The sequence below is a fragment of the Lytechinus variegatus genome, chromosome 1, assembly GCF_018143015.1.
Source record: "Lytechinus variegatus isolate NC3 chromosome 1, Lvar_3.0, whole genome shotgun sequence".
Lineage (NCBI taxonomy): Eukaryota > Metazoa > Echinodermata > Echinoidea > Temnopleuroida > Toxopneustidae > Lytechinus > Lytechinus variegatus.
The window spans coordinates 57,580,786-57,597,809 of record NC_054740.1 but is presented as its reverse complement, the minus strand read 5'-3'; the positions used below and the strand labels follow the sequence as shown (position 1 = coordinate 57,597,809).

Here is a 17,024-nt window from a genome sequence, read left to right as displayed (position 1 = left end):
TAAAAATAAAAAAATTAATTAAGTTATTTTTAAAAATTGATGACTGAAATATAACAAAATTAAGATATAAACCAAACATTGTATTTTGAAGATAAGTGAAATATTTTGATGAGGTATGGAAATACGACTAAAATTCGTCCAGTGTACATGTAACGTACAGAAACATCTCATGTTCATTACGGAATATACCGGAGGATTCTAGAATTTGGAAGAAGATAGGAGACTGAGAGAGTGCCCGATCACTCTGGAACTCCAGACGGACGATATTTATTTATAAACCGATTCGACTTTCTTAACATGCCACTAACTGGGTTAACAGAAAGGAGTATATAATGGATCAACGCGATGGTTTTAGTCAGAAACCATCGAAAATTCGCCCGATTACCATCGACGATCCGCTTCCAGCAAATTGGGAAATGTTGACTGATCCGGGAACAGGTTGGCCGTTCTTCGTTAACCATGCAGCTCGTGCTACAACTTGGGAGGATCCAAGAGATGAAAAGGGTGTGAATACAACTTCAACTACAAGTTATGATAATGGAAATCATTCTCAAGCTGGATCTGATGTGCAGGTAGGCAAACAAGGCCAAGCTTGTCTTTCTAAGAATTTTATTATTCATAAAAATTGAAAAGTTGTCCATGCTGACTCATATTTTCTAAGTTAATATTGTGCCAAAGTTTTTGGCACAATTTTAAATAAACTATCAACAATCTCGTGGAAAAACCTCGGCCAGTCATTTTCATATTGAACAAAATATAAATGGTGCCCCATTTAAAAATTCTGTGGCCCCATTCACTTTAGGCGCTACACATGGACATGATCATGATTTAGGGATTTTGATGAAGAGATGAGCACTTTAAATTTGAGGCTGTCATATGAAATGCAAAAAAAATTATTTTTCTACAATTTTTAGTCAAATTTTTTATTGCATATTTTTCTATTCATGTGTACTAAAGTCTGTGGTTGTTGTGTTTCTTCTTTTGCTAGAAATATGCGCAGACACGGCCCTGTGGCTGTGCAGACAGGGACAGACCAGGGGGTCTTTCCATTTCTATTCTAGATCTATAACGATAATGATAATTTCATGATGATTCCTGTCTAACTTACGGTCTAGTACTCTAGATCTACGAATATGCCGTGGCATATTGTCCCTATTTGGGTAACTTGTCTTGAGAGAAGATTATTCCTCAAACTGAAGTTAATAGTATACTCAGATGTTGGTTATGTTGACAAGAAAGGCAGTATTTTAAGGAACTTGCAATCAATAATATTTTTTTATCAATTGAAAGTAATATCAGACAGTATTACAGAGTACAAATGTTCACAATTATTTTGTTATTACATGACTTCTGAGAAAATACAAAGCAAAATCTGATGTTTTTTTATCTGCTGTAGTGTCTACATGATGTTTATCATACATGTACAGATGTACTGTAATCATCATGGACAATTTGACTGCAATCATGGCATGGCCAAATTACTGACCAGTTACTGCCTTTGCTGATTTAAAGTGGCAAATTTATTGTCTCTTTGGGATGAAAGCATTTTGAAATTTATATATTTGGAAACAGAACTTTTACAAGTTTATGAAAGGGGACCACATGTCTGCACACCTAACATTAATTCATTTTTTATTTCACAATTTTTTTTCAGTTGACAATGTTCCTTTATTAAGAGCCAGAACTTCACAAAAATGAGAGAAATTAAGAGAATATGACTGAGACCAAGTTTACATGAACTTTTATTAAAGTTGGATGACCCTAGCCTGCATCATGTCCAGATCTAATATGAAATTGTAAATATTTCTGAAGTCTGGATTTGGCTTTAATCATTGGATCAATATTGTTCCTTTGCTGTCCAAGGGAGAAATCTTTTAGACTGGCCTATGAAACACTATTTTAATACACCGTACATGATGTGTTGTAAAAAAAAATATAGAAGACAAAGAGGCTTTGCTTGTTGTTCCAATCTCCCTTTGCCGCAATTCATGTAGCAAGTACATGTAATTTTGCTAAAAATGATTTAACCATAATGATGTTAGAGAGTTGTCAGAGAGTTTACCACAATTGAATATTGGAATAGTGGAATGGAAGTCACACAAATAGGACCATGTTCTCATCTACTTTCTTGAACTTGTTTGCCCTGAAATCAAACTGTGAACCCCTACATAACAACTAATGTCTATTATGTGTTTAAGCTGATCATTTTTTTGTATGTACTAGACCTACACCATACATGTACTTCCAAATGGACATATGGTATTCATGGCATGGTGATGATTTTGAGTCCTATTTTATTTCATAATGTAAAGGACAAGTACACCCCAACAAAAACTTTATTTGAAAAAAAAGAGAAAAATCCAACAAGCAGAACAGTGAAAATTTCATCAAAATCGGATGAAAAATAAGAAAGTTATGACATTTCAAAGTTTCGCTTCATTTGACAAAACAGTTATATGCACATCTCGATCGGTATGCAAATGAGGGAACTGATGACACCACTCACTATTTCTTTTGTATTTCATTATATGAAAAATGAAATATTTTGATTTTCTCATCATTGTCATGTAAAATGAAGTTTCATTCCTCCCTGAACACGTGGAATTCCATTATTTTAACATTTTGTGCTTCAGGCAAGGAGGTTCTAATCATCAAATTCGTAATTGTACATGTATATGTAATTCAAACAATAAAAAACAAAAGAAATAGTGAGTGAGTGACATCATTGGCCCTCTCATTTGGATGTAACTGGCTCGTTCATATAACTATTTTGTGAAAAATAAGCGAAACTTTGAAATATCATTTTGTTATTTTATAATATATCCGATTTTGATGAAATTTTCAGCATTGTGCTTGTCTGATTTTTCTCTATTGATTCATATCAACATTTTTCTGAGGTGGTCTTGACCTTTAATTTTTTATTTAGTAATATCTTTGTCATATTTTACTGATGGGTTACAATTTCTTTTGTTGTTTTGATTTGTGGAGCTTAAACTTTTTGTCTCGCTTGCATTATTCTACATGTACCTGTATAGCAGAGCGAGACTACATGTATTGTATACATGTAGCTACTTGAAGGTGCTGATTGAAGGTGTCGCTTTTCTGACGGTGGGGCTGTGGTGGAGGTGGTGTCAACATTGAAATCTTGACCAAGGTTAAGTTTTTTAAATGTCATCATATCATGAAACTTGGACACAAGGGTTATCAAGTATTACCTGTCTGAGTTTCAGGTCATGTGATCAAGGCCTAATGTCATTTAAGGTCAACGAACTTTGGCCATAATATTTGCTGAATTGCCATCATAATGGATCTAATGGATCTAGTTCATGGAATGTTGGCAGTCATGTAAGGGTAATCAAGTATCACTGAGCCTAGCTTTAGGTCTCGTGATCAAGGTCAAAGGTAATTTAGAACATAGTATTTTTCTTATCCTATGAATGGTGTTTAATTTTGAATGATTACTACATTAAGTTTTTTTTTAAAGTTATCACTGCTGCTATATTGAATGACCTAATTCAGGTGAGACTGCCAGAGGCATTCTACTTGTCAAATAATCTTATTATTCTGCAATGATGCAATGTTTTTTTTTATTTTACCACCCTCTTTTTATAGTGCTCAAATGTTTTTTATTTAAAGGTTGACTTTTTGTTACTTTAAATGAAATTTGTTTGCTTGATGTTTACAAATACATGTACATACATGTACCTATGCAACATTTTCTTAATGCATCATATCTCATAGTTTGTATACAAAATAGTTGCAGAGCTTTGTTGCTATGGGTTTGTGAATTCTCAAATCCCACTTCTCTTACTCGTACATCAAGGGCGGAGGCGGGGGGGGGAGGGGGGGGGGGGGGGGGGGGGGGGTGTATTGGGTGCATGTGCAGTTATGCACCCTCCTGCTTAGGCAGAGGAGTTCCTTCATACAAGTACAATGTACATGTACACTGGAAAGCAAAACAAATTTGGTAACCCTTCTTCTGCTTTCAACAGCTGATTTTCCTCCCCTAGATACATGTAGTTCCACCTTCCCACGCTCAAATCCGCCTTCTGTGGACCAGTCCTTTAGGTGTACATGTAGGCCTACATTTTGTAAATGAAGAGCAAAATGTGCAAATACACAGTTGAAAATTTGTGGTAGATTAAAATAAAATGCAGAGTTAATTAGCAACATGTACATTATATAAAAGTGGGTGACCTATTTGTGTGTGTGTGCATGTACATGTACACTACAAGTTCTACAACAATACTACACACTGGAGGTGTCACAATTCACGCAAAGCAAACACAGATTTCTGGTTCTGTCTCATGCAGGGAGGTGAAAACTATGTGAGTACATTGGCAATTAAAGAGAAACAATTTTGACCTTTATACAGTGCTCCACTGAGTCCACTCTACGTCATTGTTACATGTATTGTCCAGTGCTTGTGATCTGTGGAGAATGAATGAAAATTTGCAGGCTGGGGTCCAACTGTAGGCCTGTGTCAGTGAGTGCAGGTTTTATATTATAGGCCTACATTAATAGACCTGTGCAAAATTATTCTTCATTCATACTTTTACATGTACATGATAGACAGTTGTACATGTACATCACCACCAACCTCCGGGCTATTGCCTATTACAATGAACACCTACAGATACTGTACAATGCATGTAGGCCGACAGGGGCCTGTTGCAGAAAAAACATTTACAAATGCTTGATAAATCAAGGGCAAGTCTCTGATATAAATTGGAAATCAAGTTGTATTTTGTATAGATTATTTGATTGTGCACTCTTTCTTCATTGATTCCCAGTATGACATGTACATGTAGTAGCCTACATGTGCAGTGGGCAAATGCATGAAAACATTTATCTACATATATTTGTCCTTGAAATTGATGAATAGAATAGGTAAGAATTATGTGATGCATATTCATTGATAGCTGTATGATGATTATATTTGGCTTTCACATGAAAATTCTACCTACACATGTACATGTAGGCTACCTACAAACATCTTGCTTCAAGTTCAAGAGATACCAAATACCGGGTAAATAGAAAAACCACAATAAAGTAAAGCATCAACATCAACAGAAATCCCATTTCAAACAACTTAGATATGCATTCCCACAGAAGAGGAAAAAAATGAATATAATACTGAAAATTACATTGAAATATGATGTAGAAACATCTACCTGGGTTGTGATAAACAGAATATGTGCATCAGTGCAAATCAGAAGAATTGATGCTATCTGACCTTATTATTTTTTTTTACTTTGTCAAATTTTAATATTTGAATTTGTATAGATTTGATAAAAATACAGCTCATGGATATACCTAACAATACAAGACAGCAATTTCATCTGTTCAGGGAGGAATCAAACTTTATTTCATATTAAAATTAAGGAATAAAATATCTAAATTTCAAAAATATGTTATACATATATCATGGACCTATTACGGATGTACATATGTAGCCCTGAATTGTATGACACAACAAATTTAGGCAAATGTTAATAGAAAATAGTTAAAGGGGGCAGCTTACGTCAGATGAATAGCCCCCTCACTGAAAATGATGTCCTGAGTTGTAGGACGAAGTGTGATTATTGTCTAATGATATGTAAATGTGCTGATATTGATAACTAGTGATAAGGTTAGTGTGACCCTGGGTCACTCACATGAATAAATATGCAACATTGAATATTTGTTCATGTTTACCATATACTGTTCATGTTAATACCCCCGTTCAACAGCATTGGAAAGTATTTAGATTGCATAATTTAATTACTGTATATCGTTCTCAAGAATTATTTTTTTTCCTTTGGTGGAATGGGTATAAATTGTACATTTTATTGTACTTTGAAGCACATTTTTAAAGGTAATTGTTCTAATTTTAAAATAGTTTGGTATTTGTTTAAAAGAATTGGATGTCATTTGACTACTGTACATGTAATGTAATTGTATGTATTTGTACAATACAGTACAGTACACGTACTAATGTACATATACATGCTTTGCAGTCCAAGCTTCCCTGGTATGTTACATATTCACCTACATCAAGTAGGCCAACATCTACTTGTAGATGTACATGTAATACCTTGCAAAGCTGAACAAGGTATTGATACCATCGCCATTGCTCATCTTCAGGTCATGCCGCAGACTATTCATAGTTAGTCCCTCGCATATCCTGTGAAGCAATGACCCTGACATTTGTCTCGTTCCACTATGCCCCTCCCTCTACACGTAGTCCCACCCCTTTCTCCTTGCGTTGCTAAATTGATTCCCCTTCCTGGCTTCCTGTTTTGGGGACAAATTTAGCCAGGTGGAAGCACCGTGAGCCTGTCACATGAGAAAAACACTAAGATCAAATGCTCCCCAGGGACTGAATTCTTGTTTTGAAGTCAGAAGGGAAAGCCCGTAGTCTCGGAGAGTCGACTCTCAAATATGTAGACCTACATTTTATGTATGAATGATGTATCTTTTAAGTTTAATCATCTTTTTCTTCATTAATGCCCTATTCATTGATGTGGATGAATAGGGCAAAATAAAACGAGCTTGATGCTGAAAATTTTATCTGATATTATTTTAAAAAATCACGACATTTCAAAATATTTATTTTAACAGGAATACATGTAACACAGGTGATATGTTGGCCCCCTATATGAAAGAGTAGATGCCGCTAAGGTAACCAGACGTCTTGTATTTCAAGGGGCAGTCCCGTATGTCAGCAATTTGTCCTGTGTCTCTTATGTCCCATATTTCTCGATTTGGAACACAATATAATATTCAAACATTACATTTTATCTCATATGCATAGCAGGATAAAGATGAAATATGATATGAGTAAGACTGTCTAAATATTAAGTAAAAATAGTTCACAAAATTTTATTTTATATTTAAAACAAAACTGTAAAAGGCCAACATTTTTTTTTTCACTGGTGTCGTTCCGTGACATCATACTATTCAAGTGGGTGGATGATGCATTAGATCACCCCCCCCCCCTTGAACAATAGATTCACAGCATAAATCAACACCCATATAGGCCATGGGCCATGGCCTATACTGTACTTCACGATTTTTAGAATATATCTTTTCATGCACTGGCAGTTATTTCAATACAAAATTATGAGAACTAGGCAGCATCAAAGACAAGCGATATAATAGAGGCTGTTCACATGGACAATTTTGAACTACAGATTTGTACACAAATAAACCATAAAAGGTCTCTGCACCAGGAGAGGGGGGGGCACAGGCTTCCCTTTTATTTATGAGCAAAGAATCACTGATCTAACCATTTGATGTGGAGCTCTAAGTTGTGAACTAAAAGTATTTCTGAACTATCGAAATACTTGATAAAGTATATTATATTGTATTTAGATTTAGATCTACAGGAGTACATGTATACACAAACAAGCCATAGAAGGGATAGAGTGGGATAGGCTTCATTTTTTAACCCCTTCCTCTTTTCAGTGAGCAAAAAAATCACTGATCATTTTGGTATCCATCGATAAAATTTGTCACTAAAATTCTTTTAAACTTTTAAAATTTTGGGCTCTCTTATACAGTGACTGAAGAATAAATCCTGACCTAATTTGTTCATGTAGTACTATCGTGGGGGCATTGTTGTCTAGTGGTTACGACTCTTGTCTTTTAATCTAAGGGACGTGGGTTCGATTCCCAACCATGGTATGTTTTCCTTCAGTAAGATATTTACCCACATGGTGCTGCATTCAACCAAGGTGAGGTGAATGGATACCCTGTAGGAAGAAATTCCTTGAATACTTGAGCGGCTCGGCTATTACTTCCAGGATAATAATATCATACCAAATGTAAAGTGCGATAGAGTATATTTTTAGTAGAGCTGCACTGTATAAATGGTCCATTATTATAGCTTGTGATATTGAAGCACAAGAAGAGGTTGAACTTCAAAGAAATGTGGTTCTGAAACGCACTTTGACCTAGGATTTTTTTAAGGTTTGAAATTAAACTTAAATGTATGTAACCTGTAAGTCTATTGTTGAACAATTATGTAGCCTACAGTGTACCTGTATGTCATATATGTAAAATATTTTTATTCTTTAATGCACTCAAACTTGTGCCAAATTCAGATTTAATCTTACACTGTACAGCTACCCCTAGTCTTGACAGGAAAAAAGAGCCTCAATTTGTGCATTACAACCCACGTAATGTGTGTGTACGTGTAGCTTTGATGAGGATAGTGCCAGAGTGATTCAGTACTTTGGTGTCCAAGGAAGTCTGTTTGCGTAGACTAGTGGTGTCTTTGCCAAACCTGTTTTGGCAGGAAGCACCACAGATTACAGCACAACCTTGCGCTTATTAAGACTTGGCGTTCTTAAGTTCAAGCCAGTTTTTAAGTTTGCAGCACTCGGACATCATATGCATGTGTTTTGATCCACCCTGCTAGCTCACAAAGAGTTTTTTTCATGTTTTTGTATCTTGTTGTGTATTGACTACATTCATTGCTTAGACTGACACAGAGTCTTTCAAGTTTGTTCGAACACAGACTATTCAGTTATTGTGATTCATACAGAAGTCTGGATACAGTTTGTTTTGAATGAGGATCATAGGCACAAACACTCAGCAGTTTTTGGTGTGTATTACATGTATCTGTCAATCTTGCTGAAATGATATTTGTTTTCATTATGTTCGAGTGAGACATAGGTATGCTTGTCAGGAAAACATTGTTGACTTCTCTCTTTTTTGTTTTACTTTCTGTCTATGAGAGCATGACGGTAAGATTTGCCGAGGAGAAAATGATTGATCTGTTGAACAGATGGGGAATTATTTAGTGTAAAATAAAATATAATAAATATACAGTGTATTCCAGGCCTTCTTTTTAGTTCAGCTCCTCCAGGTTGACCCTCCAAAACAATAATGTATTCTCTCAAGTGTTTTATATGTACTGTAGGTCTTTAAACTAGTGTAGACCCTACATGTACATGTACATTATGTAATTGGGAAAATAGTTTATTTTCCTCATTTGTCTTCAAGATTTTGACATTTTTATTTTATCACGTATTGAAAAAGATCAGTTTCTTGTTGAAATTCTATTGATTTTAAGTATTATTAAAATTTTCTTTTTATCTTTCAGCCTTTGAATGACAGTTCCTTCGGCAATATGTATGTCCAGTCAGTCCCCCACCGTGGCCATCCAACTCCTACGAGCCAACAGCAGTACTACTGGCAGAATAGACCCGTTCATGTAGAGCATGGAGGAAGTGCAAGCCCCAAGAACCACCATCGGGAGTTCCCTATCGTAGACGGCAAGTTTGTCAACCAGAGCATGGTTAGTCCACAGAGCAGCAGAAGAATGGGTTCCATGATCCAGAGGCCAGTCACTATGCACAGTCCACGCCAGAGCCGAAGAGGAGGAGCCCCCCTGCAGCCGTCGGGGAGTGTCCTGCAACGGGGTGGAGCTGTCAGGTCCAATGCAAGACCAATGTCACCCCAGCAGCCACACCACCAACACCCAAGCAACGGAAGACCCAATGGAAGTCAAGCATATACTGTTCCAATCCATGTGCAGCAGCAACAGCGTGATGGATCCTCTTCCGGAAGCAGCAGTCCAGAGCCAAGGAGTGGGATGACCAGTTCCATGAGGAATTTCAATGGTCACCAGACCCCGATCTCTATACCCATTCAGGTGCTACGTGGTGGGGGCAACCAACAGAATAGTGATTTTCCTCATGTGCCGCCTCCTGTTCCTCCTTACCCTCATGAGAGTCTGATTGGTCAAAGGGCATCTCAGGCTAATCATCATGCCCATTCACAAGCTGGTACCAAACCGCAAGGGACCCCGACCGTTGCATCGCCTCAGCTACCGAATGTCAGTGTCTCTGGAGATCTTCCACAGTTCACCGAAGAAGGGTCATCATCAACGTCATCCAGTCAAGAGCGTCACTCCCAGACCCCATCAAGGGGAGGGGGGCAGACGAGAACAGCGTTCCGTGGTGCCCCTCGTAAAGCACATTCGCCACCCAGGACTGCACCGGCAGCGCAGCACAAGACAACAAAGACGGCAACGTCAAAGACCATTGATATCGACCCAAAGCCTGCTACATCCAGTGAAAAAGAAGAGGCTTCGCTGCAGCATCCAAAGGAACTAAGGGAAATATTTGACATCATGACCATCATTGCTCAGCTGGGAAATGAAGTGGATACCTTTCAAGGATCAAAGACTGACCAATCGTATCTGAAACTTGAAGAACTCCTCACTCGCCAAGTACTCCGTCTTGACAATATTGATGCACATGGAGATAGCACTGTACGGAATGAACGCAAGAAGGCAGTGCATAAAGCCCAGGGATATCTGGACTCCTTAGAAAAGAAATGCAGTGGCAATAGCTAGCCTAGCATCTCTTTCATCTCTTTATCAATTTGAATGTAATATATTCTCACATTGTAAATGTGTAAATTTTGTTAGTGGCAGTAGTATTTGATTCTTCAAATTTGAAATGTCCTTCTCAGTTTATTCAGCCGTTAGACTGTTTTTGAGTGGATCGGAACTAAGAATAACAATTTGATATTAATGCTGAGGTCATCTTGGTTGTAAATTATATTGTTTACATTTGGAGAGAAACCTACAAGTGTGCATGCACAGTCAATTGATGCAATGTGTGCTATGATAGATTGCATTCAGACTTTACTTTAGCTACATATTTATTTTCGACTGCTTTTGGCTTTGCTCCATTGTATTAATCACAGAAATTGCACAAGGGTTTTGGTTTGTACGTTGTAGTTGCTCTTTTGATTACATGTGAGTACATACATGTAGAGGCTAGACTAGTGAATATGATACAGGTTTGCCAAATCATGGATTGCCTTGAATGTGTTTTGATTAGATGTAATGGAAACATAGTCACGCCAAAGTTACATGTATGACATTTTTAAAATCAAAATATTGAGACCTTAAAACTGCCAAGGAGATATTATGCTTTCCTTAGAGAGATAATGTATTTATGACAATATATGAATCTTTTTAATTACTTGACAATCAGTAGATGCCTATGAACACATGGGTGAGGAGGAATATATTAATCTTGGAAGAATAAGAAACACAAATCCTTATCTATTCTACATTTTCAAAGTTTTCAGATTTTCCATTGCCAACTTTACACTGCGTGGATTACATGCTTTCATTTGGGTACTTGACTTTGAAGTTCGCACAACTTTTATTTAGGCAGAAATGATGTATTCAATCTGTTTGCAGAGATCCTTTATATTTATCATAGTATTAAAGAAATGTATTCATTATTTATTCTTTCTCTTCATGTACAATTTACAAATTTATAAAAGAGAGGTTGTGGTGGCTTTGGGTAATGGATCTACATTTTCATTTAGACGTAATAAAAATTGAAGGACTACATTCAACTTATGACCAAGAAAATAAAGTGATTCAGGTAAAGAAAAATCTGTATTTTTTTAATGGTTCAGGGCTTAAAAAATATATTTTTATGTGCCAAAGTTGACCTTAAATGTCCTACAATTGCAGAGCTTAAAGTAATCCAATGCCATGGTTAGAGATGCCATTTTAATTGGCCTCAATGATCTCACATTGGCTTTGGAGATTTGTACTGCCTCTTTTTATTTGATTTGAGCTGTAACATGGAAATATGCCCTAAACAAAGGTGGCCTTAATTGCTTAAAAGATATTTTAAATCAGAATATGAAGGCCTGTAATTAGAAGCATAATATACCAAAACATGCAAAGCATGTGTCTTCCATCTTTCAAAATTGGATTTCATCTTAAGAAGTCGGTCAGATTTCTGTGCTGCAAGAGTTAGGCCCGTAGGCCTATTCATTTCAAACTTTAAAAATGATACAGGCCAGTTTGTGTTCATGTACTTTAGTTAAATTTGGATCTTTAATTTGTAGATAATCAAAGTTTTAAGAAGGAATTATGTTCTAAGGGTCGTTCTATAGTACAGTATGTAGAGGAAGTAATTTATAAGAATGGTTAGCATAGGAGCTAACAAGGTTATCATGTGTTTGTAAAATATCCGGATACCTTTACTGGTCAAGGTGTCACCCATGTGACCCTAATCATGTTTCAAGAGATTATACATCCCCTTTTTATGGTAGACATGCTAATTGCCTAATTCCCAATACCCTGTGATAAACAAATTCAGAGCTTGTACATCATGTCAGTCGTGTCGTAATTCAGATGAAGTAACACAACAGACATCAGTCTTCGGTCCAAACCTTGACGTTTATAAAATGTTGTAATCATCATGAATTTAAATTGTACTTTAATTGATGAGTTCACCGGGCCACCGAAAGTCTGTTACATGTGTGTTTGTGCAAGATTTTATCTCCATGAATTTTCATTGAATGTGTTGATTTTCGCTTTGTTGTGGTCAAAGAGAATTTATGAAAAAAAACACAAACACCCATCATGCAGTAAAGGTGCATATCAGGTACTCATTTTAACAATCTTAATTCGTCACAGAAGGAGCTGATTGATTTTTGTTAAATAATAAACAAATGTCTGTCAGAATAAGTTATTAGCATGTCTCCTGTTCCAACCTGATTTTTTTTTAAACATGAACTGCTAATTAGTTCCACATTATGCACACATTTATGGGTAGATGAGGACTATGTGAGTGATCAAGCCTGAAATCAAATGAAATAAGGTTCAACTACAGTAGTAGTTGTAGATTTAAACTCTAAAGGGAGAATTGTAAAAGAGGAGTGCAATGTAATGCTATATCTGTCCATTTGATGGGCCTTTGACAGAATGATAATTGAATTGAGAATGCAATCTTAATTAAGTTAATTTGTTATTGACAATGTATACAACATGGTTGTTTGGCAACTATTGAAATGAAGAAGACTAGTTTTATTTAATAGTTGTAAACATGTTTATGTTTGTGTCTTTCTCTTTTGTTTTGTTTCCTGTGTTTGTTCCTATTCATATAACTGAATGTACATGTACCTCTTGACATAATAGAGCTATTGGACTAAGTATTTTTTTGGCATTAGCTATTTCAAATCAATTGCAGTGGAAGTTTAATAGCAGAACATAACATGCCAGTTCAAAAATATCATTCAATACATGCGTGCTGCTTATGTGCAACATTAAGGTTTTTTGTTTTTTCACTTTTGCGCATCATTCCGGAGAGGTGGACACTTATATTATACATGTAGTACAGAAAGAATGGTTAAGGACGCTTTGTAAAATCAAAGGAGGGGGTTGTGAAAGTGCCGGTTCATGAGAAATTTCAAAATGCTCTTATTCTTTACATATAAAACAAAATTGTATCTGAAAGTTGGTAACTATAGAGTCAATGACGGGCATTCAGGCTTTGCAAGAAACTCAATTTAAAAAAATTGACCAAAAATTGGTTTATGCCGGTTTGTAAAATCTCTTCTGCATACTTCGATGGGATACATGTAAAAAGGAAGCAAGTGAAAAAATGGGATGTCTTGTAAGAAATATGTAAATGAAATACCAGTTCTCAAACAAAATGTTTTTCACCATTCATGCTCTTCCTGCCTTATCTAATGTCTCTGAAGTATTTCAAGAAATTTTCAAATTCTATTGTTGTTTTTGGAACCCATGATGTAGCTAGCAATGAGTGTAGTACTATAACAATGTTTTCTTTTCAGTTTTTATTGCATTTTCACTTAAGATTTATCCAACACTTGATAGAATTGTAGGCCCCCCCAAAAAAAAAAGAAATGGCGAAGGATGCATCAGTAAATGCGTTACTTTCAGATATCAATGAAATGTTTCTTACTTCCTTCTGTATGAAAGTAAATGACAGTCATTGATCTTCATGTACATATTTGACATTTAAAAGGCAAGCTAGGCCCCAGCAGCATATACAGTCACACTCGGTGTATTGAGTATGTGGGTCATATGTGGGTGCCTTCACTGCCTAACCAAGGAAATTCTATTCATTATTCAGGGGCTATTGTTGTGTGTCAAAACAAGTGATGCACAAAAGTCATTGTCAATCACCAATATTCATCGCTATTTTTATCTTTCACTTTCTGCTGTAAATTGCACCCAAAAAATTGTACAAGATTGCAGTCGAGTATGTGGTTGATTTGGTTATTAGAACTAAATTCCAATTTCAAGTCTAAGTCTCTTCATGTATTCATTTGGAATTGAGATATACATGATATGTAGAAAATGAGTCATCTGTTTTAGACTCCCAGGGTTCTCCCCACCAAATTAGGGATTTTTGTATTCCTACACAATCTGAAATGATTGCATGTCAAAATTGGTCTGTTCACATAACCAGATAATCATACTTTGCTTTCCCTTTTGTGCATAGTACAGGAAGTGTGAACTGGTCCAAACTTGAATAAGGGAATGTATACATGCAGTCAGGTCTATTCACATGTCCAGTTTCTCAGACTTTGTTTTCCTGATTATTCTTAGTATAGAAAGTGTCAATCGTTCCAACCATATTATTTAGTATTGGAAATCCACGTTTGGATTGTACACATACCAAGTTTCTCAGACTTTGTTTTCCTTTATATTTGGGGAGAGTAAAATGGTCCAAATACTTGATTATGTTTCCCTCTTCGAAGTTAGAATGGGGCTTGTAATTGTATTCAATACTGAAATTTATGATAGACTTATTTAATGTGGAATTCACCATGTTGCTAAAAAAGGTACCCCTCTCCTAACTTCAGTGTATATTAATCTGTATGCAGTTGCATTCAGACGAGTGCTTCATACATATACAAGCATATTCCTAGCCCAGAGAGCTCTCTTGGTTTAATCATATTCCCTTCTCAAAATTGTGTAAAAGCAGAGGGTCTACATGTATAAACAAAGCTTAATTTTATGTAAACATCTGATCATTTATGTACATTACATGCGTTCTTGCAGGTCACGTCACATAAAATAAAAAAGACTTGCAAACTTGAATGTGCAAATGATGGGCTACCCAAAAGTACATCCTCTCCTGTGGCACTTGTATCTATTTATTTCTCTATGGAAAAATTGTGCCAATTGTATAAAAAGGTTTATAAGAAGATGTATAAAAAAAAATATTATGTGTGTATAGTGGCACAACCAAAACTTGATTGTATAGTGTGAATATTTATTTTGTGGGATAGAGACTATATAATAAGTGTACTTCAAGTAAAGTTGATATTAAATGAAATGAAATCTATATATCTTTGTTTGAAAATATTTGTATTTTTTGTGTCTTGTTCTATGTAAAAGTTCTTGCACTTGGAGAACTTGATATCAGATATAAAATTTGCATCTGTCTGAAGAATGTACCTGTAGATAACAAATATTTATCTACCTTTCAAAGGGTCTAAATTTGATCTGCAAAATAAATTTGTTCAATTTATGTATATTGTATGGCGACATGATGTTTGAACTGGATGAAAACTAGGCATATTGGCCTATTATATACCCCCTTATATAAAGATAGAAAATAATGAAAGAAAACAAAAAAAATAGAGATGAATGTGAGAGTCAGATTTTGAGTTTTGCCTGTTCAGAGAAGTGCAGGGGTGGATCCAGCTTTTGCCAATGGGGGGGGGGGTGTCAAAATATTTTCCCCCACTTTGCCCCCTATATCAGCCAACTAAAAGCTGACTTGATGTTATAGGTAGTCCTAACTAAGTTCCAAATAGCAATCACATCTTAGCTATATTCTTTTTAACGAGGTAAAATATTTCATATGCCCCTTTAATTAAATAATGCAAGTACGATTTTGGGGGAAAGCTCAATTTTCGGGGAAATTTCACATATTTTGTCCAGAAAATTAAACATTCTCAGCAATTTTTTTATTTTTTTTATATAGATTTAGACCTAAATAAATGGACACTATTCAACTTTGTAACCATGGATATGATGGGCATCTGTTTAAAATAATTATGGAAGCGCGAGCTGAAAATTCCGATCTGAAACTGGGAAATTTTAGGCACTTTTTAACAAGCTGTGAATCTCAAACAATGCGAGCGCGAGCCATTTTTTTTTTGGGGGGGGGGTTGAAAATCTGTGGTATTTGGTCCTACAAACACGTGATGGGGTTGTTTTCTTCCTCTGTTGGATCTTAAATCAAGATAAACCGTAATATCTGATAGTGATCTATGAAACCCTATTTTTAACTTTACATAACTCTCGTTATGGCAGCGTTTCCCCATCTTGTATCCCCCCCCCCCCCCAAAAAAAAAAAAAAAAATCGGGTTAGATACGTCATGATAATGCCCTTCTATAGTTTGATATGCATCCGATATTAATTTCCTTCATACAATTTTTCAATACCATGAATTCTTGCATGGGATATCAATATTATCCGAAATATATCTTAAGAGCATAAAGATCAAAGGAAGATAAGAGAATAGAAAATAGATTTCCCGATCGGTCCTTATCGTCCCAACTGATCAAGGGAGCTTATATTTTTCATTGACATTTTTTTTTGCCAATCATAATAAGGATTTCTTTAGCTCACACAAAATACAAATACTCGCTGGAAATCACTGATTATTTGTTTCATGAAATGCTCTGAGAACCTAGTAGTCAATTGTGGCCTAAATATACAACCACATTTATGAGTAAACTGTGTAAACTGACCCAGAATTCTTAAAACTCTCTTATTAAAGCAATTCATACGACACTTCCTGCTTCAAGACACGGTTATTGTTAATAGAAGAGAGAGGAAATCATGCAATTAATATAGAAAGTGTACAGTAAAGAAGGTCAATTTCAGACTGGATGGGTGCGGACCGTGCGGTATGCGTGGTGAGACACCTTGATCGTCTCCCATCATCCCAGTCTTGTCTGTTGCTATAGCGACCAAACTAAGTTTTGGTTGTTTTTTTTTATTATATTCACCTTTCTCAACAACAACAACATTGAATTTCATTTCCGTTCTTTCTCAACTCTTCCTAAATTTTTATCAATATTTTCAATTCTAAAGTGCGTGAAAGAAATGACTATATTCGTGATAAAATGGGATCTTAATAAATGAAATAGGTGTTCTTGAGCCCCACCCTCCCCTGCATGTCACATGGGCCATTTTGATTTTTACAAACCATCACTATCCTTG

The 17,024-nt window shown here is 35.8% G+C and overlaps 1 protein-coding gene across 2 annotated transcripts; it reads left to right on the top strand.

Annotated features, from left to right (window-relative positions):
• Nucleotides 1-147: 147 nt before the first annotated feature.
• Nucleotides 148-15,131, top strand: LOC121417981 (BAG family molecular chaperone regulator 3-like). 2 transcript variants are annotated; one of them, XM_041611692.1, is made up of 2 exons: nt 148-572; nt 9,092-15,131. In XM_041611692.1, exons 1-2 carry the CDS (start codon nt 333-335, stop codon nt 10,346-10,348), a joined length of 1,497 nt encoding a protein of 498 aa, XP_041467626.1. In that variant the 5' UTR covers nt 148-332; the 3' UTR covers nt 10,349-15,131. The 2 variants fall into 2 exon arrangements, with proteins under 2 accessions (XP_041467626.1, XP_041467632.1); XM_041611698.1 differs by lacking the exon at nt 148-572 and adding an exon at nt 8,268-8,590.
• Nucleotides 15,132-17,024: the final 1,893 nt, after the last annotated feature.